This window comes from Aotus nancymaae, unplaced genomic scaffold (assembly GCF_030222135.1).
Source record: "Aotus nancymaae isolate 86718 unplaced genomic scaffold, 86718_ANA_hifiasm-v0.15.2.pri h1tg000040l, whole genome shotgun sequence".
Taxonomy (NCBI): Eukaryota; Metazoa; Chordata; class Mammalia; order Primates; family Aotidae; genus Aotus; species Aotus nancymaae.
The window spans coordinates 87,545,941-87,572,622 of record NW_026988454.1 but is presented as its reverse complement, the minus strand read 5'-3'; the positions used below and the strand labels follow the sequence as shown (position 1 = coordinate 87,572,622).

Sequence of the window (26,682 nt, the reverse complement as noted above, 5' to 3'; positions counted from 1 at the left end):
TGGTAACCACAAAACAATTACAGTGGTAACATAAATGATTACAGATCACCATGAACAGATACGATATTTTAAAAGTTGAAAATACTGCAGTTACCAAAATGTGACATATGAAGTTATCACTTGCTATTGGAAAAATGTACTGACAGCCTTGCTGGATGCAGGGTTACCAGTTATCTGCTAAGTGCAATAATGCAAAGCACAATAAAATAAAGTGTGCCTGTACTTCTTTTTATTAGTAAACATGTATTTTTAAAGCAATTCACAATTTACAGCAATACAATAGTGTGTTATGAAAACATCAAAAGTCTTCTTCTAAGGGTTCAGAAAAACCTCACACTTAAAACAGTCAGGTCATGGCTGCAAGACACAGCTTGTCTGCAAGCTACACATTAAATGTTGTACTCTTAGGGACTAAATATAGAAGCCAAGGTTGAGCCATGAGTACAGAAGACAATATACAAATGAGATTATCACCACTGGCTATTTGAACAGAATTAGATCTCACAGATAATTTAATCAACTTTTAAAAGTTTACAGATGAGGAAAATGAAGCTCTAAGAGTTATGACCTTGCTGGGGTTCCTCTACTTCCTGTCAGGAATGAAAGTCAAACTACCATTTCCCAACTCCAAGCCAGTTCTTTTCATTACACTGTGCTGCCAGCATGTCTAACCAATAAGGTAGAAAGGTATTTCATTGAATCCTCCACCATTCTTTTCCCAAAGAGTAATCAGTAAGTGGTAAATGTGTTAAATTTAGCATACATTGATTACAAACATGAAGTACTATATTGCAAGGAAAAAACGTTTTGTGCTTTGGTCTTTAATCTTACTTCCACTAAATACTAGGGAATCTTGGGTCATAAAGTTGGTATTATTAAAGAGAAACCAGTAAAGAATGGTTGCTGAAAGTTAATTTTTCTTAGCTGGTTCTTCTAAGTATATACTAGGTATTGTTATCAGCAGACTTCTGAAAGAAAGTCTGCTGATACTTTTTTACCTGCCTTCCTCAACTGAGAAATTTTATACAAAATCATTTTAACAAAACATCTTAGGGAGAAATTAACACAAAATTACAAATCACTCCATATGCTTAATTTGAATTGTTATAGCCTTATGTCTTCCTATCTCAGTCTTCATGCTAAAATTGGGATTCTTAGTAAAAATGCATGCCAATCTGACAAAATTTCTAGGAAAACTGCAATAACTTTATGAACCTCAATACAAGCAGTTAACAAGTGAAATTCTTTCATCATTCTTTCTCCAGAAGTTGCACATTTTTGAGAAAATATGCAAAGTGTTCCACTGAAACCTCTCTTACAAATGTATCAGAATACTGAATTATCACTCATCAGTGACTTGCTCATAGTAAGAAATCAATAAAATTGTTTTATTAAATGTACACAAAAGCATATGAGTTTTTGTTTAACCTTCAGTTTTTTTGGAATTAAATTACATCTGGGCACCCAAAAATCTTTTGACAGTTTTCACAATTTGCAAAATACACAGGGTACTGGAAACTCTAATGAGCCAGCAATTACATAATGGTATCTGCCATATGATCACTTTGGTTAACAGCCTGTTGAAATTATGTACTAAGTGCGTTATGTGTTGCCAAAAAAAATTTAAAAAAGCAAATAATAAATCATGAGGCTCTACAAAACAGCTTAGAAAAACAAGTTTTCTATTTATTTAAAAATAAGTTTGTAGTTACTACATTGCAGGGACAGGAATTCTTACACATACATTCTAGTTTGTATAAAAGGATTCAAAGAATTATGCATCAAAACTAACATAGAAAGTGTCCACGTAACAGTAAAGAAAGGTCCAATCAATATGTACAAAAAGAAAGGGCACTGCTATTCTGGTGTGAGACTGCTGTTTATGATACTCCAGGTTCAGAAGGAAAACCAAACTTGAATAAAGCTAAATAATTATTTTGTTTTTAAACTCTGTGTTACTTGTTACATACAACAGATCTGCTTGTGTTTAAACATTGTTTTCTGTACAAAATAAGCATAATTTTAATTTGAAAATGTGTCAGTTTCAACTTTCACCCTCTAGGTCAGTTACTTTTAAAAAATTGAGCTACATTCTACACATGTCTAAATATCCTGTGACAGGATTTAAGTTTTCTAAAAGATCTTCAATAAGACCCCTGTCTTCTTACAGTTTTAATATGGTCCAAAAATGTAACTTTGTATTATCTCATTTTATAGTCTATCATTGTGACTAATCAACACACACAATCTTAAAGTAACCAGCATGTGTGCATCTGCCTTATATGTATGTGTACTATATTCCATCTTGAACCTATTTTCTTGGCTCCTTCAACTGTAGAAACTTAGCCATGCACTGCTACGTATTTGGTCTGTGCCATAAGGTTAATTTCCTGATAATTTTATCTGCATTAAAAAAGTATTTCAACACAGAGCTATCAAAACTAAAAATAATATCTATAGCTCATATTTTCTACTTACTGTTTTACTGCAGTGTGTACAAGGTTTATCTCTGGAGCGCCAAAAGTGGTACTTACAGTCTTCTGACTCAATTTGACCTTTTCTTGGTACTATACATAGTGCATAATGACTGTTCATTTGTAGCGCTTTGCTTAGTATAATTAACAAAAATAGTTTCTTAGTAAATGTAATATTAGTTTTAGTTCAGATCACCTGGAAATTAGGGTAACTAATGGAAAGTACAAGAGTAGAAGCAAAGAAAAGTGTAATTAAAATTAAAATTTCAAATTTTAATGGGAAAATAAATTCTCGCCTAAGTTTAACAAAACCACTGCTCAAACTGTTATGTTAGAAATACTTTTTAGGTTAATAGGGGTAAACAGATGATAAAATGACTTCCCCTATTATGACTTTTAAAATCATGTAACTCCTGCATATAAGCAGAACACTTATAGCCCTTTAATCACTCAAGTATCTTGGTCCTTTCAACCTACTCAAAAATAAGTTTCAGGTGAACAAAAACATTCATAATAAATCTGTTTTCATTAGATAGAAAACTGAAAAAAATTACTTCTAGCTGACCTGTGAAAGAGATATACAGTATGTATATATGTATAAAATGGAATGTCAGAATTGAAGTAAACAGTTAACTGGAGAAATTAATTTATAGCACAAATCATATTTGAAAACATGTAAATGCTAGTAACATACAAGATAAAAATGATATCTGAATACATTTCTTAAAGTGTCTGATTAATCTACTGCACTGCAGATGAGGGACAGTTCTAGATGTTAACATACATGCTGCACAAAGATATTTTCTTTGATCAATGTATCTTATGTAATTCAATTCCAAGTGATAACTAAATTTAGCCAACCCCAAATCTCAGATGTGACCTAATCCAGCTCACAAATATTCTGTACAGTTATTTGCTTACATTAAAGGAGGAAGACAGTTTTATAATAATGCCACCAAACAGTCTTTAAATCTGTAGTGAAGCTGTGCAATAAAAACAATTTAGACAAGGCCAACAAATCTTCAGATCATAATACATGCAGAAAATAGTCCAATGCCACTACACCAAGTCACAAAGGCTAACATTTTAAAAAGCTATATATCTATTGCCCAGGGTTGTGAGTCTCTGATTAGACTGAATATTTAAACTAATGTGCCACTTAAACTTTTCATCTGGGACTTGAGAATGTTGGAGTTGGGAAAGAGAGTATTAGGATTGGGTACTCAGAAATACCTAAATTGGTTTACACTTTCCATGCATGTAACAGTTTTATTTCTGAACTTTCAGTAAATTTGAGATGTTTTTATTGCTCACCTAAGACAACTGCCAACATTTCTTTCTGGCCTATCAACAGTACATACATAGTGTTACTGCCTCAAAGAGGATTATTTTCCCAAGTGGTAAAGAAAACAAAAATATGGTGATGACTTAAATTTCTTAATTCAACTTTTGCAATGTATAGAAGCTAAATTATAAAAATATAAAATCTAAATATATTGGTATTACTAATACATGTTTAAGTGTTTCGATTACAAAGAATCTGATCCAAGTTACTGTGCTTTACTAAGAAACCAGTGTCTAATAATGTCCAAATAAGGTCATAAATATACAGTGTCTTTAGAACACAAATAATACATTTATGTGTTATAGGAAAGATGGTAAATACTCATTTCTTTGCTCAAGAGTTGGAATTAACACATACACTGTACTAGAGGTATATTCCACTCTAAGACTGTGTATAGTCTTCCTTTTTCTGTACACAACTTAAAACTGTACATTTTTTTTTACAAAAATTAATTTTATAGCCTATTATTTTTTCTAACACAATGCAGATAACATCAGGAAATTACATATTCCAAATAGATTGCCTTCAAAAGCAACTAATTAATGACAAATTTCAAACATACACTATTATTTTCAAGAATGGTATAATTGAAAGACTCATTTTTCTATACAATCCAGCCAACCATTTCTGCATTACGAAGAGTGTAACTATTGAATTTTAATTTTATAGGTAAATATATTTGTTAGAGAAAAATAAACATACAAAAAACCTGAAAATTTTGAAATTATTTTTTAACTGCAAAATCATAGCAATGCAGTCAAGATCTGGAAAATGGTTTACTTAATTTCACAGGAGAATTTCTGTACAAATTGAGTTACAAATGATCTAGAAAGCCCAAATGTATCACTTTGCATTCTTCAAGACAGTTAAATGACAACTAATATTTATCCTTATCAGAAATAATTAAAGAAATATTATGTAATATATTTTGCCAAGGTTCAATTGCAGACTTTATTTTTCCACATCAGGGTCATGCTGATACATATTTTCCCCATCCTCACTTCTTAAAAATGTAGTATCTGAAAATTTTGTTACATTTTTGTACCATACCAGTCCTCAGAAAATACTACATTCTTTAAATTTTTTAAAAAATGGACAGTAACTTTTAAACAATAGAAATGGTAGTTATGTTGGTTTTTAAGGTATAAAATAACTAACTGTACCATAAACAAATAAATAACTGCTTTCCTTTTCCATAGCAGTACATATAGCAATACATTCTCCTAAGTCATATAGTTATCATTTACAATAGACAACTTAATTTTACTAATGATGCAAAAAATAATAGAATACAAGGCACAATCATTAAATGGAGTTTTTCTTTAGGGTGTATATTGACATACCAGCATGAGAAGGATACCGTAAAAAGTGCAGAAAAAACACAATGTGCAATGAGACCACTGTATAAAACATGATTGCATAAAAAGTGATTTGGCCTATTTTAACCTTTAATAATTGAAAATAACCAATTTCTCCCTTAAAATTAAACTATAAAGTATGACATTTTAAAATTATTTTTATTCTACTGCTATCTAAAAAATCCTGAAAAAAGAATTTATACCTGGGTAATAGTATATAAGTATGTGTTTGTATATATATTTAATTATACCCATTTATCAATATATACACATACACACACAGACACGTTTCTTTGTAAGTCATTTTAGCCTATTAGATATGTCTACAGTTTAGAAATGACATTAATCCAGATCAACAAGTAAACATCAAATCCCATACCTTTTTTCCTGTATTTTCCTTGAATCCTTTAACCACTTAAACATTTCCTCTAGAACATCTCTGTCAAAGGACCCACCAGTGCATTATTTTCTATTAGTACCAAAAAAAGATATATCTCAGCATAACTCTTTAATAACTTGCTCTTTAGAATATATAGCCTTTCCAATATCGAAAAGTGTATGCTGTCCTGACAGTCAAAAACAGGCTTTCCACTGCACTGATTCTCAGTCTTTGGCACAATAAACAGAGATTGAGTGATATAAGAATCAAGGTCTGAAAAATTAGACAGTCAAACGTTTTCCAATGTGGATATGTTTCCCTTCATCAGTACATTTTCTCTTAAGTTTGGCAGAAATGGAATAAAGCAAAAGCCTCCTATAGATACTTTGCAGATGAACATTCTACAATTAAAATTAAACTTTTTAGGGTATCAAATGGTGGAAATTTTATATTTATCTTTTAGAGGAAACATTTCTTAATTCACTGCTACTCTGTATAACATCTGTCTTTTAGGGGCATGACTTGTATCAATAGAAATGTACCTTGCTTGGTCAAAAATAATTTATTTTAACATGAAATGCTCTATCACTAGGAATATTATGTTCCTAAAGAGTGTAGCAGAACTGTCTTTTCTATAAATAAACCAGGGAATTCATTATAGATCAATTTCTTTTGTTTCAAACAGTGAATGAAATGAATGTGAAAATGCATAACCTATCTAAGGGCAATAAATAGCAAACATTTAAAATATATATGTATATATTTATATATATATATATATTCATTTAAAGAAGTGAAGTGTCTTGTAAGTTTTTTTTTTTTTCTTTTTTTTTTGCAAATCAAATGATAACATTCCCTACTCCACCATAGCAGCAAGGAAGCAGAAGCCTTCTTTCTACTTATTCCTTAATTGTACCTGCTTTATAGATTTTGAAGTAAAATATTTTGGTACAAGTTACCAACCAATTAAATTAGCTTTTGCTTTTTCAGTCAACTTTCGGACTCGTCCTCTACTAGAAGTTCCAAAAGTTAAAGAGGTGTCTTCAAACAACAGCTGCCTTTGCTCCTCTTCAGAGTCATCCTCATTATAGAAAGCTGTCCTTCGACCTTGGTTTCTAGTTCTCATGTGGGGTTCAGAGGCTTTGAGTTCTTCAAACTCTTCTTCCTCATCTATAGGATCATCTGTCTTTTTTCGGTTACTTCTCCTTAGCACCTTGACACTTGCAGGGACTAGGAGATCCGAATCTAGTGTTTGTGTCTTCATCTTCCTTTTCGGTTTTCTACCTCCACGATTCTTTTTCTGTAACAAATCTTCCTTTACATTATTATTTTCAGGAAGAAAATTGCATGTTGAAGAAGGAACTACTTCATCTCTGATGGGATGCACATTATTTTGCTCTAAATTTTCTGGCTTTGCATATTGTAGTTTTTTGGGCTTTCTACCCCTTTTCTTGTGTATAATTTCACCACTAGTGGTATTAACTTCTACTTTAGGTTTCCTTCCAGGTCCCCTCTTCACAAGTTTTGATGGCTGTCCTCCATGGCCATTTACTTGAATGGTTCCTGGTACAAGAACGTTGTTCTTACAATCTCCTAAAAGGGAACAACAGTATACTTAATACATGGAATTTCTTTTGTTGTTTGACCCTCAAACTTGTCAATAAGGCCCCACTGGTATACTTATATGTAATGATATAACCCAAATTATTTTATTAAAATGAGAAAAAAAGAACCTAGAAACAGCTCAATGATATTATTTATTTTCTAATTTAAAAAAGAGATTCTTAATGATCTCATGAGGGAGGTGAAGCTCATAGAAAATAAATAACTTATGTAAGTTAACATCGTGATTGATTATAAAGCTGGGATGACCAAAGGTTTCTTATTCCTAACTTAGAAATAAGTTACTCTTGTTTACAAACTTTCAAGAGAATTCAAAAACAACTAAATTGCAGATTTTCTTCACAGGCTTTTAACAGTCTTATCTCCTTATGTAATAAATGATGACTATAATCCTAGGAAATACTGATTATGTGTATCAATCAAAATTACCATGTGTGCCACCATTATCATGATTAAGATACCACTGTAACAAACTCCATGATACAAGGCCATTATGCTTCAAAAAACAAGAAGAAAAGAGAGAAAATGCTGACAATCAAATTCTAAACCTGTAGGATCTGGAGATCATGAATTACGTTTCTGCTGTAGAAAAAAATGTCATGACTTAGATAAAGGAAAAATATGCCATAGGAACAGTAACTCTCTTTTTCCCTCCAAATTTCTGACATGTTTTTATTTGAAATGGTAGGTGATTTGCAATGCACTATTTTTTAGGAAATTCATAGATGGAAAACTGCTTTTGAAGAGAATACTTCTTCATAACAGTTTTTTTGGTCACAGGTTTGAATTGTACTTTGTAAATAAGAAAATCATGGCTGGCATAGCCTGGTGGTTCATGCCTGTAATCCCAGCACTTCAGGAGGTTGAAGCGGACAGCATCACCTGAGGTCAGGAGTTCGAGACCAGCCTGACCAACACGGCGAAATTCCATCTCTACTAGAAGTACAAAAATTAGCTGGGCATGGTGGCGGATGCCTGTAATCCCAGCTACTCAGGAGGCTGAGGCATGAGAATCGCTTGAATCGGGGAGGCAGAGGCTGCAGAGAGCCTAGATCACGCCACTGCACTCCAGCCTGGGCGACAAGAGCAAGATTCCTTCAAAAAAAAAAAAAAAATCATGGTTGAGAGACCCACCAAAGGTCAGAGCCAAGTAGCAGAGAGAAAATGCAAAGCTTTCATTTCCTGACCTCCCATAGTGAAATGACTCTCTTTAGATTAGTGGTTGGGAAAAAATGTAGGTGTGGACATAAAGGAATAAGCATTTCCCATGGAGCAACTGACACTTAAACTGCTTGAGGATTCTGCATATCTCTTTTGTTTTGCATTATAACTACAAGGGTTCTAAATATTCAGTACCTGTACCTACTACATAAATCCCTTGAAATGGTCCAACATTGTGTTTGGATATGTTTATGTACATTTTTCTTGGGCAGGGACTATAGGTCTCATCAACTTTATAAAGCAATTTATAATGTAAAAAGGTTAAGGAAGAATGCATGAATGCAGCTTTCTTAAGGAATTCAGGCCGGGTGTGGTGGCTCACGCCTGTAATCCAAGCACTTTGGAGGCCAAGGCGGGCTGATCACCTGAGGTCAGGAGTTCAAGACCAGCCTGACCAACATGGTGAAACCCCATCTTTATTTAAAAAAAAAAAAGGAATTCAGAAGTTTTTATTTTTTTAAGTTTATAAATCACTGATCTGCAACTGTGTTGTGTTGTCCTGGGCACATGAAAAGTTACATAGCTTAGGAGCTGAATTTTTAATCAAATTTCAATATAAGTATGAAGGCAGTATATATTTTAAAATATTGACTAAACACTGAAATAACATTTTTGATATAATATATTATTACAACTAATTTTACATGTTTGTTTTTATTTTTTTTTGTTTCTCAGATTTTATTTTTTTATTGGACTTCAGGTTCTGGGTTACATGTGCAGATCATGCAGGATTCTTGCATAGGTACACATGTAGCAATGTGGTTTGCTGCCTACATCCCCCCGTCACCCACATCTGGCATTTCTCCCCATGTTAACCCTCCCAACCTCCCCACCGCCCCCCACAACAGACCCCAGTGTGTGATGCACCCCTCCCTGTATCCATGTGTTCTCACAGTTCAACACCCGCCTATGAGTGAGAACATGCAGTGTTTTATTTTCTGTATTTGTGTCAGTTTGCTGAGAATGATGGTTTCCAGATTCATCCATGTCCCTACAAAGGACACAATCTCATTGTTTTTTATGGCTGCATAGTAGTCCATGGTGTATATGTGCCACATTGTCCTTGTCCAGTCTAATGTCGATGGGCATTTGGGTTGGTTCCAGGTCTTTGCTATTGTAAACAGTGCCACTATGAACATACGTGTGCATGTGTCTTTATAATAGAACGATTTATAATCCTTTGGGTATATACCCAGTAATGGGATTGCTGGGTCAAATGATATTTCTAGTTCTAGGTCCTTGAGGAAGCACCACACTGTTTTCCACAATGGTTGAACTAATTTACACTCCCACCAACAGTGTAAAAGTGTTCCTATTTCTCCACATCCTCTCCTGCATCTGTTGTCTCCAGATTTTTTAATGATCACCATTCAAACTGGCATGAGGTGGTATCTCAATGTGGTTTTGATTTGCATTTCTCTAATAATCAGTGATGATGAGAATTTTTCCTATGTTTGTTGCCTCATATATGTCTTCTTTTGAAAAGTATCTGTTCATATCCTTTGCCCACTTTTGGATGGGTCTGTTTGTTTTTTTCTTGTAAATCCGTTTTAGTTCTTTGTAGATTCTGGATATTAGCCCTTTGTCAGATGGGTAGATTGCAAAAATTTTTTCCCATTCTGTTGGTTGCCGGTTCACTCTAATGATGGTTTCTTTTGCTGACAGAAGCTCTGGAGTTTAGTTAACTCCCATTTGTCTATTTTGGCTTTTGTTGCCAATGCTTTTGGTGTTTTAGTCATGAACTGCTTGTTTTTACTAAACATGGTGGCTACAACATTTTAAATTACCTATTTGGCTTGTATTATACTCCACTAGACAACACTGCTTGATTCTAAATAGTTAATTTAGGTGTTTTTTTTTTTTTTTTTTTTGCTGTACAAATGTTTCTTAAAATTTATTTTATTTTTCTAAATTGACACATAATAATAAATCACTGTTAATGTTACCTAATAGATAATAATAATGGTATTTCTACACAGTAGCAGTACTTGAGTATTTGTAATACCCAAAAATTATAAATCAAATTGGCTATGAGACCAGACCTCCCCTATCACAATGCTAGAACCAATTCACCATATATAATTGATTTATCTAGGATTCATGAATGAATAGAAGCAAGGCCAATATACTATTCAAACTCTAAATTCAGTTCAGAAAGAGCAGACATTACAAATGTGAAACATTCATATGCAAAGTACTTTTCTTATTTTTTCAAAAACTTACTATCTTCTATATAATCGTCATTAAAAATGAGTCAACATGAAAGCTCAGAATCTTCTGGAGATACAGACATGTGAAAAAGAATAATTTGATCAACATTGTAAGTACCACCAAAGGTAATGAACAGGGTTTTCTGGGACATAAAGATGGAAGTGCTTGGCTGGGCGTGGTGACTCACAATTGAAATCCCAATACTTTGGGAGGCCGAGGCAGATAGATCACTAGAGGCCAGAAGTTTGAGACTAGCCTGGTCAACATGGCAAAATCCTTTCTCTACTACAAATACAAAATGAGCCAGCTGTGGTGGCGCACACCTATAATTCCAGCTACTTGGGAGGCTGAGGCAGGAGAATCGCTTGAACCTGTGAGGCAGAGGTTGCAGTGAATGGAGATCAGGCCACTGCACTCCAGCCTGGGTGACAAAGTGAGATCCTGCCTTAAAAAAAAAAAAAAAAAAAAAAAAAAAGATGGAAGTGCTTGATTTTATCTAAAGAAGCCAGGAGAAGACTTCCTAAATAAGATGATATTTTAAGCGAGACACGAAAGGCAATAAACCATTAAACCAGGGGGAAAAAAAGACATCCCACCAAAAGAAGAAAAGAACAAAGACTCTGGAACTTCTAAGTGTTTAGTATGGCGGGATACAAAAGAGAGAAAGAAAGAAAAAGAACCTGCAGTGTTGGACAAGAGCCAAGTAACAGAGTACTGTGTAACAGGCAAAAAACTTAAAATCTGTTTCCATATATCATTTGAAGGCAAGTGAAGGATTTTCTCTGTGTCTATGTGCACACATGCACATGTGCTAGAGAGAAATAATCACAAAGATCACTTTGGCTGCAATGTGGGAGAGGAACTGGGTAAGAAAGAGTTGAAAACTGAGGCAGGAAGACCACTTAGGAAACTAGTCCAGGTAAGAAATTATATAAGCCTTGAAATAAGATCATGGAGGTGAGAATGGAGAGGCAAGAATTTATTTAAGAGATGTGACTAAAACAACAAAATCAAACAGTTGAACAGATTCAGTTGATTAAGAGAAGGCAAAGGATGACTCCTTGATTTTAAATTTACATGGGTAGATCCCAATGCCATTAACCAAAATGAGGACATTTCAGTAGGGAAATTAAATTTTGAGAGAGGTTTCTGGAGACAACAATGAAGAAGAAATGTCTTAGACATACTTTGAAAGTCATGATGCAAAATGCTTATTATTTGGCTGTCTGCTGCCAAGAAGCCATATTATTTTAACATGTCATATGCTATATTTTATTATTTACTTTCTCTATCTTTCAAATATAAAGACTTTACAACAAAAAACCTTAAGTTGAAAGAACCTGAAGTATAAAGTAAGGAGTCAAAAGTTGTATTCTACAGTTGTAGACAACCCTAACGCATTATTTAGTAAAAGTCCATCTAGAAAAATAAGTAGTTTAGTGATTCAATAATTATTTCAACTTTTTTTTTTTTTTTTTGCAACAGCGTCCCACACTGTTGCCTGGGCTGGAGTGCAGTGGTGTGATCTTGGCTCACTGCAACCTCTGCCTCCCAGGTTCAAGGGATTCTCCTGCCTCAGCCTTGAGCTGGGATTACAGGCACCCACAACCATGCCCAGCTAGATTTTTGTTTTTTTTTTTTTAAATAGAGACAGGGTTTTACTATGTTGGCCAGGCTGGTCTCAAATGCCTGATCTCATGATCCGCCCACTTTGGCCTCCCAAAGTGCTGGGATTACAGGCGTGAGCTACCATGCCCAGCCTACTTAAACATTTTTCTAAAAAAGTGAAGAATACCACGATGGGTCAACTATATCCTATTTAATTTAAATTTTGATATATTTCTTTTTTTTTTTCTTTTGAGACAGGGTATCATTCTACTGACAAGGATGGAGTGCAATGGCACAATCATAGCTCACTGCAGTAAATTTATCAACTAATACAGATGTGTGACTTTTAAGTGGGCAACCTGAAAAGTGGATATAAATGCTAATTCCAACAAAAGCATCATTTTTAAGAAGGATCTACTGTATCTTGAAAATATCACCTTACCTTGCTCAATGACAGCTGATGACTTTGAAAGAGTGGATGCCTTTGGGAGTATGGATGACTTCATTTTACGTTTGACTGGCTTTTCCTTTTCCATGTTTTCTTTTGCAGAATTATTCCTAGAGCCATGACTAAAACTGGATTGACCAGGACTGGAAAGAGTATTTAAAGCTTTGGAATGTTTCACGGAATTCTCTAGTACTGAAACACACATACAAAAAATTAAATATTAAGAGTTATTGAACCTAAAGATAAGAAAAAAGGTTAATCTGAATGATCTGAATCAGTCAAGATGACAAAACCTGAAGGATGCTTAAAGCTTTCTTAGGAAATACACTTTCTAATAGGAAAAAGGCATATCCAACTAGAAACTCTTAAGAGTTTCAGCCCTTTTAGAAGTTGTCCCATTTCAAATTTACAAAGGCAAATCTTGCCAAATTGCTAGCTACTATGGGTACTATGATTTAAATTCAGGTAGTTTAGATCAGAGTTGCCATTTTTAAGCATTAGTCTATAATGACCTAAACCTCAATTTAATTTTTCTTATTAAAAAAAATTTTTAACAGGAAAACAATGGCAAAAACAATAGTGTCTCTAGAAATTACTAAAACCCAGCATATTACATTTGGCAAAGTAGAAGTTTAAATTAAGACAATCATCATACACATTTCAATTTAGAAAGAGAGACTTACTTGTTTTCCCTGGTATTGCAGATGCATTTGCTTTTGTAATAAAAGTTTTTGTGGCTGAAGAAGTAGATGGTTGCTCAGTGATAATCGGATCTACAACCACTCGGTTGCTTCTGGTTCGAACCACAGAACTAGATTCTGTTTTACCGTTTATCTGAGCAGCATTGTGTCTTGGTGGTATTGATCGTGTAGGTGTAGAGAATGCAGAGGTAGAGATTTCTGACTTTAGCTGGGGTTTTAAGATCCTTCTTTTCCTTTCAGGGCTGTAAATAAAACAGTATTGTCAGTCACTCTTATAGCTCTATGTGAATGAATGAAACAGTTTTACAATATTGTTGGATTCAATATTTGTACTATTATGAAATATGTTAAAATATGAGATTTGTAGTGGATTTCATATGATTGTGAGCCTTTGAAAGTGAATATTTAGTGAAGGATCACTGTAAATGCTAAAGTTATATGACGGAAAGCATGATGCCATCACTACCCTAAAAATGCTGTTTTACTGTATAGATTTAGCAGTTTGAATTTAAGCACTTACACTAGTATAGCTTTAGTTAAAAGATTAAAAATCCTCCACATCATAGGAACTTGCATGTCAAATATATCATTCTGCAATATAGGGAATAGTAAAGGAAGTATTAAAAACCACCAAGTTCTATCATTTAGATGAAAGTTGTAGATCAGTTAGTGGTATCTAAAAGAAATTAAATACCTTGATGCAGCACTACTGGAAACAGAGCTGCTTCTGTTTCTTTTCTTCCTCCTTTTGGTTATGGTATTTCTTTTATGAAAACGAAGAGCAGATTTATAATCTGATAAAACTGAACTAATGTGTTCTTCAAAGAAAGCAGACAAGCGCAAACTCATGCTGTAAATCTGTGAGGACAAAAATAGTTTTCAAACATTCCTCAAAGGAAAATACCTTTGTTCAGTAAATATTATAAGCATTTTTCTAGTAAAAACTCTTCAGAATTTAAATATTGCTTTTTACATCCCTTTTTCCTAATCTTTTGATGCGAAAGTAAAGCGAACCATTTTAACAATTAAGTATTTTTGTGTTTAGAACAGGGATCTTCCAAGTTTTGAGATTCCTACTCTAAATTGAAATGGCTCACACAGACAGAACTCCTTATTGTCAACTCTATTACACTGTAACTATCCCAAAGGTTCGAACCTGTTTTCTACCTAGCACTAGCTTCTATTGTTTCTCATTTCATTGCTATATATAGCACTTCTTTGTGATGTCATGTCTGGTCAAAGAGTGTTAAATTATGTTTATATTTTTACTTATTTGTACAAATCATTCACAAAAATGCTCCATAAAGGCAGATAATAGCTAGAAAAGTTAAGCCCAGATGGCTCTGGTGCATACCAGGACAATTTGCATCTATCTATTCAATTACACTACTTCCAGATAAGTAACCATTCCCAGACATCAAAGATAACATCAATCTTATTTCATACAAGGAGCTGAGTAGAAAGTTATAAATTCTTTTTCTAGTAGGACACCATTAAGAACATAACAGAAAGTTAACTTTGATCTAAATTTTAAGTAAAAGCAACATTTAGTCACCTAACATACTCCTCTAACTTAATCTAGTCATAAAAGAAAATAATTTAATTATATACCCTTGATCTTTTGCTTGGTGTATATGCTTTGGAATTACTAAAAATAAGTCTGACATCTTTACATAACTCCATTGGTGACTCATAATTCCCAGCCTCTAAAGTTTCTCTAACAGTAGCAAAATCCATGGGCGTGTCAATGATGTCTCTGTAGTCCTAGGAGAGGGAAAATAGGTGGTGTTATCATGATTATTACTACCACAAAGCATCACTTCTCAGCACAGGGATTCACACTGGATTTTTATGATGACTACAAGTTCTAGAACTGTTAATAATCACTCCTGTTCCCCTTATCAAGAGTCTCTTTTTTCTAGTAATTCTTTTTTATTTCATATTCTCTCCCTTATATTGAAATCAGTAAGAATTTTCTTATTCAAGAATATAGAAGTTATTAATTTTTCACTGGAGACCGGGGGGATGGTTGTATAGGAAAAGGGAAAGTAAGAGTAAGGAAAAACCCCAGCTCTACAACCAAAAGTCTGAAGGAAAAACTCAAAACTTTATATTATTTATAAATTCTAAAGGTCTGACTCATTGAAACACAACTGTAACTTGGAAATAAAAACAATGGAAGTCTACCAACATCCCATTTATGTGGACACGTAAGTTCTAGTAATGTCAACTTCAGTATTACAATTGGGAGCTTTGCTTTGCAGTAATCAAGAATTGTGAATGTAAATAGTTGTCACGAAGTCTATGCATGTCATTTCGAGGAAAAGTAGAATCACCTGAGGTGTCTACCTAGTCAACTGAGCATAAAATAAGGTTCCAGTAAAAACACACAATGGAACTAATAAAAACACACAATGAAAGAGGAAGAGCAACAGAAAATTATCATAATATGGTATATAATTCTAAAATTATCAGAATATGGCATTTTTTTTTTTTTTTTTTACAAGGGACAAAGAGTATCGTACACCACCCCCATCCCCCCCACGTTTTTTTGGGAGACACAGTCTTGCTGTTGTCCAGGTTAGAGTGCAGTTGGTGCCATCACAGCTCACTGCATCCTTGACGTCACAAGACTTGCAATCGTCCCACCTTAGCCTCCCAAGTAACAGGGACTACAGGCAGGTGCTACCATGCCCAGCTGTTTTTTATAGAGATGGGGTCTTACTATGTTGCTCAGATTGGTCTCAAATTCCTGGGCTTAAATGACCTGCCTGCCTTGGCCTCCCAAAGTGCTGGCTGGGATTACAGGCATGAGCCACCACACCTGGCCTGCACCTTTTCAATACTCCCTCAGTATGCAATTGCATTTTTTTGAAGTGTAACAACTTGACTTTGCACCATCAAGTTAAATTATGATTAAATATGTCTGACCATGAAGAAGGTGCCATATAAGGCAGGATTATTGCCTTTACAAATTTTTATTTCTTCCTAATAGGTATGCTTTTTATTTACTTTTCTTGCCTTATTGCATTGGCTAAAATTTCCAGTACTACGTTGAATAGCAGTGAAGAGGTTGAACATTTTTCAGTCATCCCTAATTCCTAGGGGAAGAGCATTCAGTTTGTCACTAATAAACATGATGTTAGCTGTAGGCTTTTTAATAAATGGTTCTTTATCAAGTTGTGGATGTTTTCCTTTATTCCTAGTTTTCGTAGGGTTTTTATAATGAATAACATCTTGTTTCTTCAGATTCTGTATTTGTCTATTTGCCACCTATTCACAGGGCCAATGATGATCTGGTACCTGGGGGCCTTACAGACCTGGGGCATCCAATTCTTAGTGAGGGGCTACACTGAGAACATGCCTTTCATATACATACCAATGAATCCCAAGTATAAAGCCCCAATCAGCTGCTTTTCTCACTCTCACACACTAAGCCAGTATTTCCCTGTTTTAAATCATCCCAGGGCCAGGACCAGACAACTAGAGACCACTGGAATTATTCAAACTAGCCAATAATAAGCTGTTTACTGTGACCTACCTTGCATTTCCTGCAGAAACCCCAATAAAGGATTTCTAAGCTTTTCTGTAGTTTTGGTCTCTCCTACCCAACCAAAACCTAGCACTTCCCCAGTGGCCCTGTGTGGCAAGTGGTGACCTCTTACTTTTCTGGGACACTTTTTAACTTTTTTTTTCTTATGAGATAGGGTCTCACTCTATTGCCAGGCCAGAGTGCAGTGGTGTGATCTTGGCTCACTGCAATGTCCACCTCCCAGGCTCAAGCAATCCTCCCACCTCAGTCTCATGAATAGCTGGGACTTCAGGTGCATGTCACCGCACCTGGCTAATTTTTTGTAAAGACGAGGTTTTGCCATGTTGCCCAGGCTAGTCTCAAACTCATGAGCTCAAGTGATCCACCTGCCTTGGCCTCCCAAAGTGCTCAGATTATAGGTGTGAGCCACCATGCCCGGCCTGGGACTCTTTTGAGTATAATAAACGTCTTCTTTCCAAGGTTTATTTTTAATTTCCTCCTGTGACCACACTGACTTTACCATAACCGAAATGCATATTCACAAAACAAATGGGTGTGAAATTTTGTCAAATGCTCTTTCTGTATTACTTGACATGATCGTGGGATTTTTCTTCATTAACCTATTAATATGATGGATTACACTGACTAATTTTTGAATAGTGAACAATCTTTGTATCTCTGGAATAAATACCACTTGGTCATGGCATATAATCATTTTTTAATATATTCCTGAATTCTATTTGCTGTTATTTGGTTAAAGTTTTTTTTTCTTTTCTACTGTTTTTGTCTGGTTTTGAGATCAGGGGAATACTGGCCTTCATTGAAAGAGTTAGGAATTTGAGTTTTTCTATCTTCTGGAAGAGATTATGTAGAACTTGTGTTAATTCTTATTTAAATGTTTGGTTGAATTCTCCAGTGAAGCCATCTGGAACTGACATTTCTTTTTGAAACCTTATAATCACAAATTAAATTTCCTTAATAGTAACTCAGTTATCTGTTTCATACTGGGTGAGCTGTGGTAGTTTATACTTTGAGTATTGGTCTATTTCATATAAGTTATCAAATTTATGTGTGTAGAATTTTTTGGAGTATTTTTTATTTTTACTTTATTATCCTTCTGGTATTTGCAGGGTCTACAGTGATATACTGTATATCATCCCTGATATTAGCAATCTGTCTTCTCTTTTTAGCTTTCTAAATCTTAAGAGAGGCTTGATTTTTATTGATCTTTTCAAAGAATCAGCTTCCAATTTCATAGATTTTCACCTGATCTTAGCCAAAAGGCCAAGAAGCAATCATAGATTTTCTTTATTGTTTTTCTTTTTTGAGTTTCACTGATTTCAGCTCTTTATTATTTCCTTTTGTTGGCTTGCTTTTGGTTGATTTTAATATTCTTTAGGTTCTTGAGGAGAGAGCTTCAATTACTGATTTGAAACTACTCCTTTTATGCTGTACTCTTTACTATACTTTACTACTAGAAATTTTCCTGCATTGTTTTAATGGCATCCTACAAATTTTGATATAGTGAATTTATTTTAATGGAGGTCAATGCATTTTTTTAATTCCCATGAGATTTGTTTGATCCATAAATTATTTAGAGTTGGGCTCTTTTGTTAAGTTCTTGGAGATTTTACATTATTGGCTTTACAAACTGTAGATATGGGCAAAATATAAAAATGATTTTTTAAAACGTTCTGTAATATTTCGGTTAAATGTAAAATTTATTTATGTGGAATACTTAATTTTTCTTCGCTCATATCTTGGGCTTCCACCATGAAGTATAGTACATGATAGCTGCTCAATACAATTCTGTTGAATAAATGAACGCTGTAGAATATTTAGCCCATTTATTTCCATCAAAACATTTAATTATTAACATCTTGTTTTGAATATTTGATTAAACTCAAAATGTGAACTAATATTTTTATATAAAAGGTGAAATATGAAGTGCATGATCTGCCTTAAATATTTCCACTCAGGTAAGGATGATATAGTTAATTCTGAATTATAAAACGTAGACTATCCAAAGTTTTCTTTTTCTCTTCTGTGACAGTAATTAACAAAACAACACACCTTCATCATGGAGTATCGCATAGGCAAGAGATCACATTTTTCTTATTTCTACTACTTTTTGTCTGCTAACACATTTAGCTGGTGGGAAAGGTTCTAAATATTTGCTGAATACTGTTCTCACTACTTTTAATACGTAAAAGATAACCATAATCTTATATAATTTCACATATTTTCAGTATGAAAAGTGAATGACTTTATATAAAAATCCATTTGCCTATTGTCTAAAAACATCACCTATAACTGTGGTGCACTGGATATAAGGAATACAGGTTCCTATTGTGGCTTTGTCTATAAATTGCTACAAATAAACAGCTAACAGCTTTGTCTATACATCTTGGAGAGCTGAGTCTCACTAACATCAGTAAGTGAGTGGCTTGGAGCAGTCTCAGGTCTCCTCCATTTTTTTCTGTATGACTGTTTTAATATTTTCTTTTTGACTTCCAACTGTTGCTTTTTTTATTCACTCTTATTCTAGGTAAAGATTTTATTCTTGGATATACTGATCAGGAATCATAGTTTGTCTAATGTTTACCAATCCTAGAAAATTCTTGGCCAACGGGTGTGGTGGCTCATGCCTGTAATCCCAGCACTTTGGGAGGCTGAGGTGGGTGGCCCATGAGGTCAAGAGATGGAGACCATCCTGGCCAATCTGGTGAAACCCCATCTCTACCAAAAATACAAAAATTAGCTGGGTGTGATGGCACGTGCTTGTAATACCAGCTACTCAGGAGGCTGAGGCAGGAGAATCGATTGAACCCGGGAGGTGGAGATGGCAGTGAGCCAAGACTGAGCCACTGCACTCCAGCCAGGCAACAGACCAAGACTCTCCTTCATACTCTTCATCTCTTTATCATTCTGTGTGCCATTCTGTAGAATTTGCTTAGATCTTTATACTTACATCTTTAATGTTTTTAAAACTGTCTAGTAAGTTTAATTTCAGTAATTTTACATTTCATTTCCAGAATTCTATTTAGCTGATTTTAATATGTATTCTCTCTTTTCCTCTGAAATAACGTATTTTTTCCCCTGTTTCTTATTCTTCCATTTCTTCCTTTAACCAAAATTATGTATCAAAGTTTAACTCACAACATTTCTTTTTCCTTGGTGGTACATAAAACAGTCATCTTACAATGAATGTGATCTCTCTTTTTTTTAATGAAGCATAGTATTTGAGAATAATCTATTACTCAAATTTTTGGGGAGAGGGTACTAATATTTCCACTTCTGTTGTCTTATACATGGTGGATCACTCCCTTATATAGGTGTATGTTTTTTTTTTTAAACCATTAGTTCATTCAGTTAAGTGTTAACATTTTTTTCCATAATGGATTTCTACATAAGGGTAGTGCAAATTTGGATTCTAAGTCCATGTATAGAGTAAGTTTAGGAAAATTTCTCTTCTCTGACACTAGAGTCACTGGGAGAAACATTCTTTGTTATGAAAGGAATTATTCAATTCCTCTTTTCATTCAGGGTGCAGTTGTTCAATACTTCTGGTTTAGGGTTGGGTTTCAGCTCCAAATTCCTTTTTCGCCACTGCCCAAGGCCTTAATTATCTCTATATAGTATTAATACTTGTGCCTCTAGAAGATAAACATTGTCTTATTTCTATCCCTTCTTTTCAGTGTAAAGCCCAGAATACAAAGACCTAAAACAATGAATAAACTGCAACTTATTTTTTAAAAGCATACATAGTTGAGCTTGCAAGAACCAAAGCAAAATTCATAAGTTGTGAAAACAAAGAGAGAACTGAAAGCCAGAACATTATAGCATCAGCTCAATCCTAGGTTTTTTTTGAAAGGTGAGGTTCATATTAGCTCAATTTATCACATTACTGGAATTAAAAACTTCTCTTCCACATTTCACATTCTATGTTTCTGGTATTTTAAATGACAAGAAAAAAGTAATTTTCTGATATTTATCTGTTGATGAAATTTATAACACTTATAAAAAAACAGATAATGATATCTGATGATACCACATGTAGGTCATTATGTCTTATAAAACATCTTTTATATTCATTTCAAACTATGAATGCTATCTGAAATGTGTAACATTTAATTACTCTTTAAAGGGATGAGAAATCACTCTACACTAAAATCAGATCCTTTGATTGCATGCCCAAATAAATACTTAGATCATGTTTACTTAGCTCTTTTTACCATGTATTCCATAAAGATTATACATTGGCCTAACCTAAATATATACAATAATGTCACCTTACATTCGTACACAGTGCTTCACATTTAAAAACTATTTTTATGTATCCTCTTTACATCTCCATAATCCTATAAAGAGGTAGGTATTATTATTTTTTTCCCTTGATAACTGCCATAATAAATTCATGGAATCCATGTAAGGAAGACAATAAAAAAAGTAAACAAAAAAAAAAATTCCAACAAGAAAACTAAGGGACTTGCTCAAAGCTGCACAACTGGTAGGAATAGAATAACCCAATTTGTACAATCTCTTAGTTCAGGGCTCCTTCCATTTTACCCCACTATTCAAAATTTGAATTCTCTACATAAACAAATGGATGATAACATGTAAAATAAAGAAATAAACTATAGTCATAAAAAATAACTAAAATAGCTAATTGTCATGTAAAAGATACATAGCAAACTGACAGGTAAAGAAAATATTTCAAAAATTCTTACTGGATATTCAAGGAGATCTACTGGCTGACGGAAAGGCTCTGAATCTTCACATTGAAATATGAGATTTAACAATTCTTCACACTGTTTCTTCCACGCTTGAATATCGTAAGACTGGGCTCTATTACGTAATCTTCTTCTAGGCTGATGGTCCTGCGATAAAAGTGTTCAAATAAATTAATAAAATTTGTATTTTTAATGCAGCCTTAGATAATTGGGTAATATATAATAATTCAAATAAAAGAAAATATTAACCAAGTTCTGAAAAACATGCATTTTGTAATTGAAACGAGTTTGAAATACTTAATGTCTTTTAAAATGCTAAGAATAAAAAAAAGCAAACAGCTCTTAACACATTTTAATTCATATAAAGTACTTCTGCTAATACCTTTCTTTTTCGAGTAGAAGTTCCTGGCATATCAGCGTCTTTCTCTTCTTCCTTTGAGGCAAGAATTTATCAGATTCATAAAACGTTTTAGATGTCATTATACTTTATAGTTGATTAATTAGCAATTATTTCCTTTACATACTGGAACACCTGTAATGTATATGCTGGGGCACTGTACTGACTCATTAAAAAGTCTCCCCCCATTAAAAAAATTATTTGTAACTATAACAAGAATATTCTAATGCCAGTTTTTTTTAAAGTTAACCACACTAGACAAAAAGTAATTTTCACAATAGCTTTTACCCGAAAACTACCATATGTAAATTCTTTTTATATAGTGAATATCAATATAGTAATCATAATGAAACATTACATACCTCAGAATCAGACAAAACTTTCTTCTTCATTGAATTATAAAGTGGAATTATGTTATAACAAGTCTGATCCCTACATAACAAGGAAATGTTAACATGTAAAATTAGAGCCATGATAAATTTTTTCCTAAAACCATATATATGTTCCTAAAACCATATATATATATGGTTTTATATATATATAACTATATCTACATATAAAAAAATATATATATGGCCATATTTGTGGTTATATATATATATTTTTTTTTATTTTTTATTTTTGAGATGGAGTTTCGCTCTCATTGCTCAGGCTGGAGTGCAATGCCGCATCTCAGCTTACTGCAACCTCCACCACCCAGGTTCAAGTGATTCTCCTTCCTCAACCTCCAGAGTAGCTGGGATTACAGACATGCACCACCAAGCACAGGAAATTTTGCATTTTTAGTAGAGATGAGGTTTCTCCAAGTTGGTCAGGCTGGTCTTGAACTCATGACCTCAGGTGATCCCGCCCCCCTCGACCTCCCAAAGAGCTGCGATTACAGCAGCCACCACAGGTGAGCCACTGCGCCTGGCCAACTAAAACCATATTTTAAAATAAAAGTTGAAACTGAAGGCTTGCTTTCTTCATAGGCTTACTCCACTAACTTTTGCACACACATTTAACCCTGACCCCTCCACTCCATGTAGAGCTTTCAGTGTGGCCTGGCTGTATCATTACACCAAACCCAATTCTCATATCTCAGTCTTTGCTTAGGTATCTGCTATGCTTCTTCCATTCCTCAGTCTTCAAACAGCTAATATACTTCTTGACTTCCAACTCTTTCTTTTATAATAAGTATTTCCTACAACTTTGTTCTTAGGCATCTTCTCTTGACACCGTACCTTTTGCTGTAATAACTTTATATATTTGTGGTTTATATCTGTGTAAATGCAAACTTCCTGCAATTTGTCCTCCTGAGCATCCTACCATCACCTAAAATTCCACATCTAAACTTAATAGTGACTCCCAGATATCCTTGTTCCTTTTTCTATTTTTTTTAAACATACCATTCTTACAGTAATGGGAATCTTGGTTTTTCACTATTTCTTCCATTTCCTCCTCCCAACCCAATCAGTGGTCAACTGCTGTGAACTCTATCCCCAAGTGTGTCTGGGCATCTGTCCTATTCTCACTTCCATAAATTAAGCCCTCATTACCTCTTACTTGGTCAACTGTTGCAGTCAATCTGCTATTTATGCTTTTTGTCTCTTCTCTATCAATTAATATTAGATACTGCAGTCAAATTAATACTTCTAAGGAACAGTATAAAACATTTTATTCTCATGTTAAAATACTTTCAACAGACCCTTGCTCTCAGAAGTCATATTTTAAAAGTCTACCTTAGATTGGCAGGCACTCAAGGCCACCCAAGATGTGGCCCCAACTCAAATTTATAGCACTGTATCTCTACTATGACTTCCACTCATATACTGTCTACTTCACCCAATTTATATTACCCTAATTAAACCTTCCTATCTCATGCTACTCCTTATCCCTGGAATGGCTTTCTTTTCATCTAATGTTTCCTTAATCTAACAATATCTACCTTGTATATAATGTCTTCTTAACATATTTCTCCTCCCCTGCATCTGAATCCCCATCATCATAGCTATTCTCATCTAAACTTTTATACAATTCTCTTATTACTTGTCAGTTTTCCTTATAGTTTCTCACAGACTTATCTATCCCATGAAACTGTATTAAGAGGATAAAAATACTACCTCGAAGAATCCATTACATTACTTTGTATGTATCAATTGCTTGAAATTGTCAAATAACTCAATTAAAAAGTACAATATTCAAAATTTCAAATACTTGATACCTTGAAAACTATCCGCTATGAAAAATATTTTTAAACAAACTATACACATCTAAAAAAAAATGTCACCAATTTATTTTTAGGCATGTACAAACCAAATACTTTAAGTATTACATGAATCTGATTTTGAAGACATTTCAAAGTAGCTGTTTGAAAGAAATACATTTCATAGACTATTCCAAATGTATTAACAATTTTCATCTAAATTATTTCACTGAAATATGAATATACTATGTCATGTAGTTCTATTGATTTTCTTAAAAAAAAGACATACATACACATAGTTATAACACTTATAAAAAATTATAGACATTAAGAGTCTTCAGAGGATAACAATTACTAATTTCACTAAGAAAAACAAAAGCCTGGCAATAGTAGCCCCTAAACCATTTGGAAAGCAGAAGATTTCTTAGGCAGAGAAAGGGTACAAAATTTACGTTACTAATTATGTTTGGTGTTTTCTTATACTTAAATGACCTGTATTCCTCAGTTTAAAACCATTAATCAAAAAGGAACCCAAAGATCATGTTCATTAATGAGAAAGAAGCAGGGATGTTTATTAAAAAAAAAAAACAATGGGCCGGGCGCGGTGGCTCACGCCTGTAATCCCAGCACTTTGGGAGGCCGAGGCAGGTGGATCACGAGGTCAAGAGATCAAGACCATCCTGGTCAACATGGTGAAACCCCATCTCTACTAAAAATACAAAAATTAGCTGGGCATGGTGGCGCGTGCCTGTAATCCCAGCTACTCAGGAGGCTGAGGCAGGAGAATTGCCTGAGCCCAGGAGGCGGAGGTTGCGGTGGGCCGAGATCGTGCCATTGCACTCCAGCCTGGGTAACAAGAGCGAAACTCCGTCTCAAAAAAAAAAAAAAAAAAAAAAAAAAACGGAATAATCCTGAATATTTTATTATTTAAAAATGAAAGTTGGTAACAGCTATGTAAGTAAGCTTTTAAAATGCACTGTTACTAGTTCTCAACCAGAAAAAAAAAAATTCAATATAAATAACATGGAATCAGAGCAGTCTTTGGACAAAATATATAATTCATTTCTCTGCCTTCAACCTAGGAGACTCAATTCATTCTATGACTACATAAAATCCTTAAGATAAGGAAGGGAAAGTAATTCTGCCTTACTAAATACTGGTTATCACACTTAATATTGGATCAATGAGGAAGTAAACTTGACTCTGAAGAATCATGAAAGTTAAATTCAGGCTCTTGCTGGACTACTTAAATACTTGTTAATATACTTGACAGGGGCAATATACTGTTAGGATGAAAACTTCTCAAATCAGATGGCAGACACTCATTTACTGTGCAACCTTATACATGTTAACCACAAAAAGCCATAGTTTCCTCAATTCAAAATTACAGAACTGATCACTTCCACCCTTAAGATTATTTGGGTTAGAAGAGTTAATGTAGGTAAAATATTACATGTTAAGTAAATCTTTACTATTACTATTGTCTAACAATTAGGTTGAGGAAAGAATCTGTGTTTTAACTGTAAAACACAATGGTAATGCAATTTTTTTATTTCGTTTTTAATTTTTTTATTGTTTTGAGACAGAGTCTCACTCTGTCACCCAGGCTGGAGTGCAATGGTTGCACTCTCGGCTCACTGCAACCGCCACCCCCTGGGTTCAAGCAATTCTCCTGCCTCAGCCTCCCAAGTAGCTGGGATTACAGGTGCGTGCCATCACACCCAGCTAATTTTTGTATTTTTAAGTAGAGATGGGGGTTTCACCATGTTGGTCACACTGGTCTCGAACTCCTAACCCCATGATCCGCTCGCCTCAGCCTCCCAAAGTGCTGGGATTACAGGTGTGAGCCACAGTGCCTGGCTTGATTTCATTCTTAATATTAGCTAATGAACTAAATCTTTCTTCTGAAACCTGGGATTGCACCAAGGACCTTTAGGTCTTCAGTCTAATGCTCTTCCAACTGAGCTATTTCGGATACTCTTAAATGCTACTTCTTTACAAATAGTATGTTTTCTATTTTAAGAGGAACTATAGTGCCATCAATTATCACAACTATCATAATTAAGTATGAAAAAATAACTTACTTTATAAAATGCAGAAGAAGATCAGTCACGAATTTAGCAGATTTCACAATAGGGCTTCCAGGCTCATTAAATGTTCGTGTATTATGTTCTATGTATCGAACTTCCCACATTAGGGAAGAAACCCGCCTTAAAAAAACAAATTATATGTCTCAACTTCCTTATATTTAGAAATATGTGTACATGATTTAAAACCAAGATATTCCAACTTTTCAATTTCAGTCTAAGCCAGTCATAAAAACCATTGGTCTATAAAGTCATTTTCAAAGAAACGTAACCAAATTTGTGTTCGGGAAAAAAAAGAGGGGCAACCATAATTATGTATTTGCATGTAAGATGTCTGAAACACACCAGACTATTAACAATGTCCTCTTTTTGGAAGGGAG

At 34.1% G+C, this 26,682-nt stretch overlaps 1 protein-coding gene and 1 non-coding gene across 3 annotated transcripts in view; both read right to left on the bottom strand.

The window, feature by feature from the left end:
* Positions 1-207: 207 nt before the first annotated feature.
* Positions 208-26,682, bottom strand: part of PHIP (pleckstrin homology domain interacting protein) — a 151,128-nt gene continuing 124,653 nt past the window's right edge. For both annotated transcript variants that reach the window (XM_021670307.2, XM_021670306.2), the window contains exons 32-40: positions 26,300-26,425; positions 22,393-22,462; positions 22,016-22,066; positions 21,631-21,780; positions 14,980-15,132; positions 14,063-14,226; positions 13,351-13,610; positions 12,662-12,859; positions 208-7,149 (exon numbers count right to left, since the gene is read on the bottom strand). In XM_021670307.2, coding sequence (XP_021525982.1) covers positions 6,512-7,149; positions 12,662-12,859; positions 13,351-13,610; positions 14,063-14,226; positions 14,980-15,132; positions 21,631-21,780; positions 22,016-22,066; positions 22,393-22,462; positions 26,300-26,425 — 1,810 coding nt within the window. In that variant the 3' untranslated portion in view covers positions 208-6,511. The remainder of the gene's footprint in view (positions 7,150-12,661; positions 12,860-13,350; positions 13,611-14,062; positions 14,227-14,979; positions 15,133-21,630; positions 21,781-22,015; positions 22,067-22,392; positions 22,463-26,299; positions 26,426-26,682) is intronic.
* TRNAF-GAA (transfer RNA phenylalanine (anticodon GAA)) lies at positions 26,118-26,190 on the bottom strand. Its single transcript has one exon. It is a non-coding gene; the product is annotated as a tRNA-Phe (tRNA).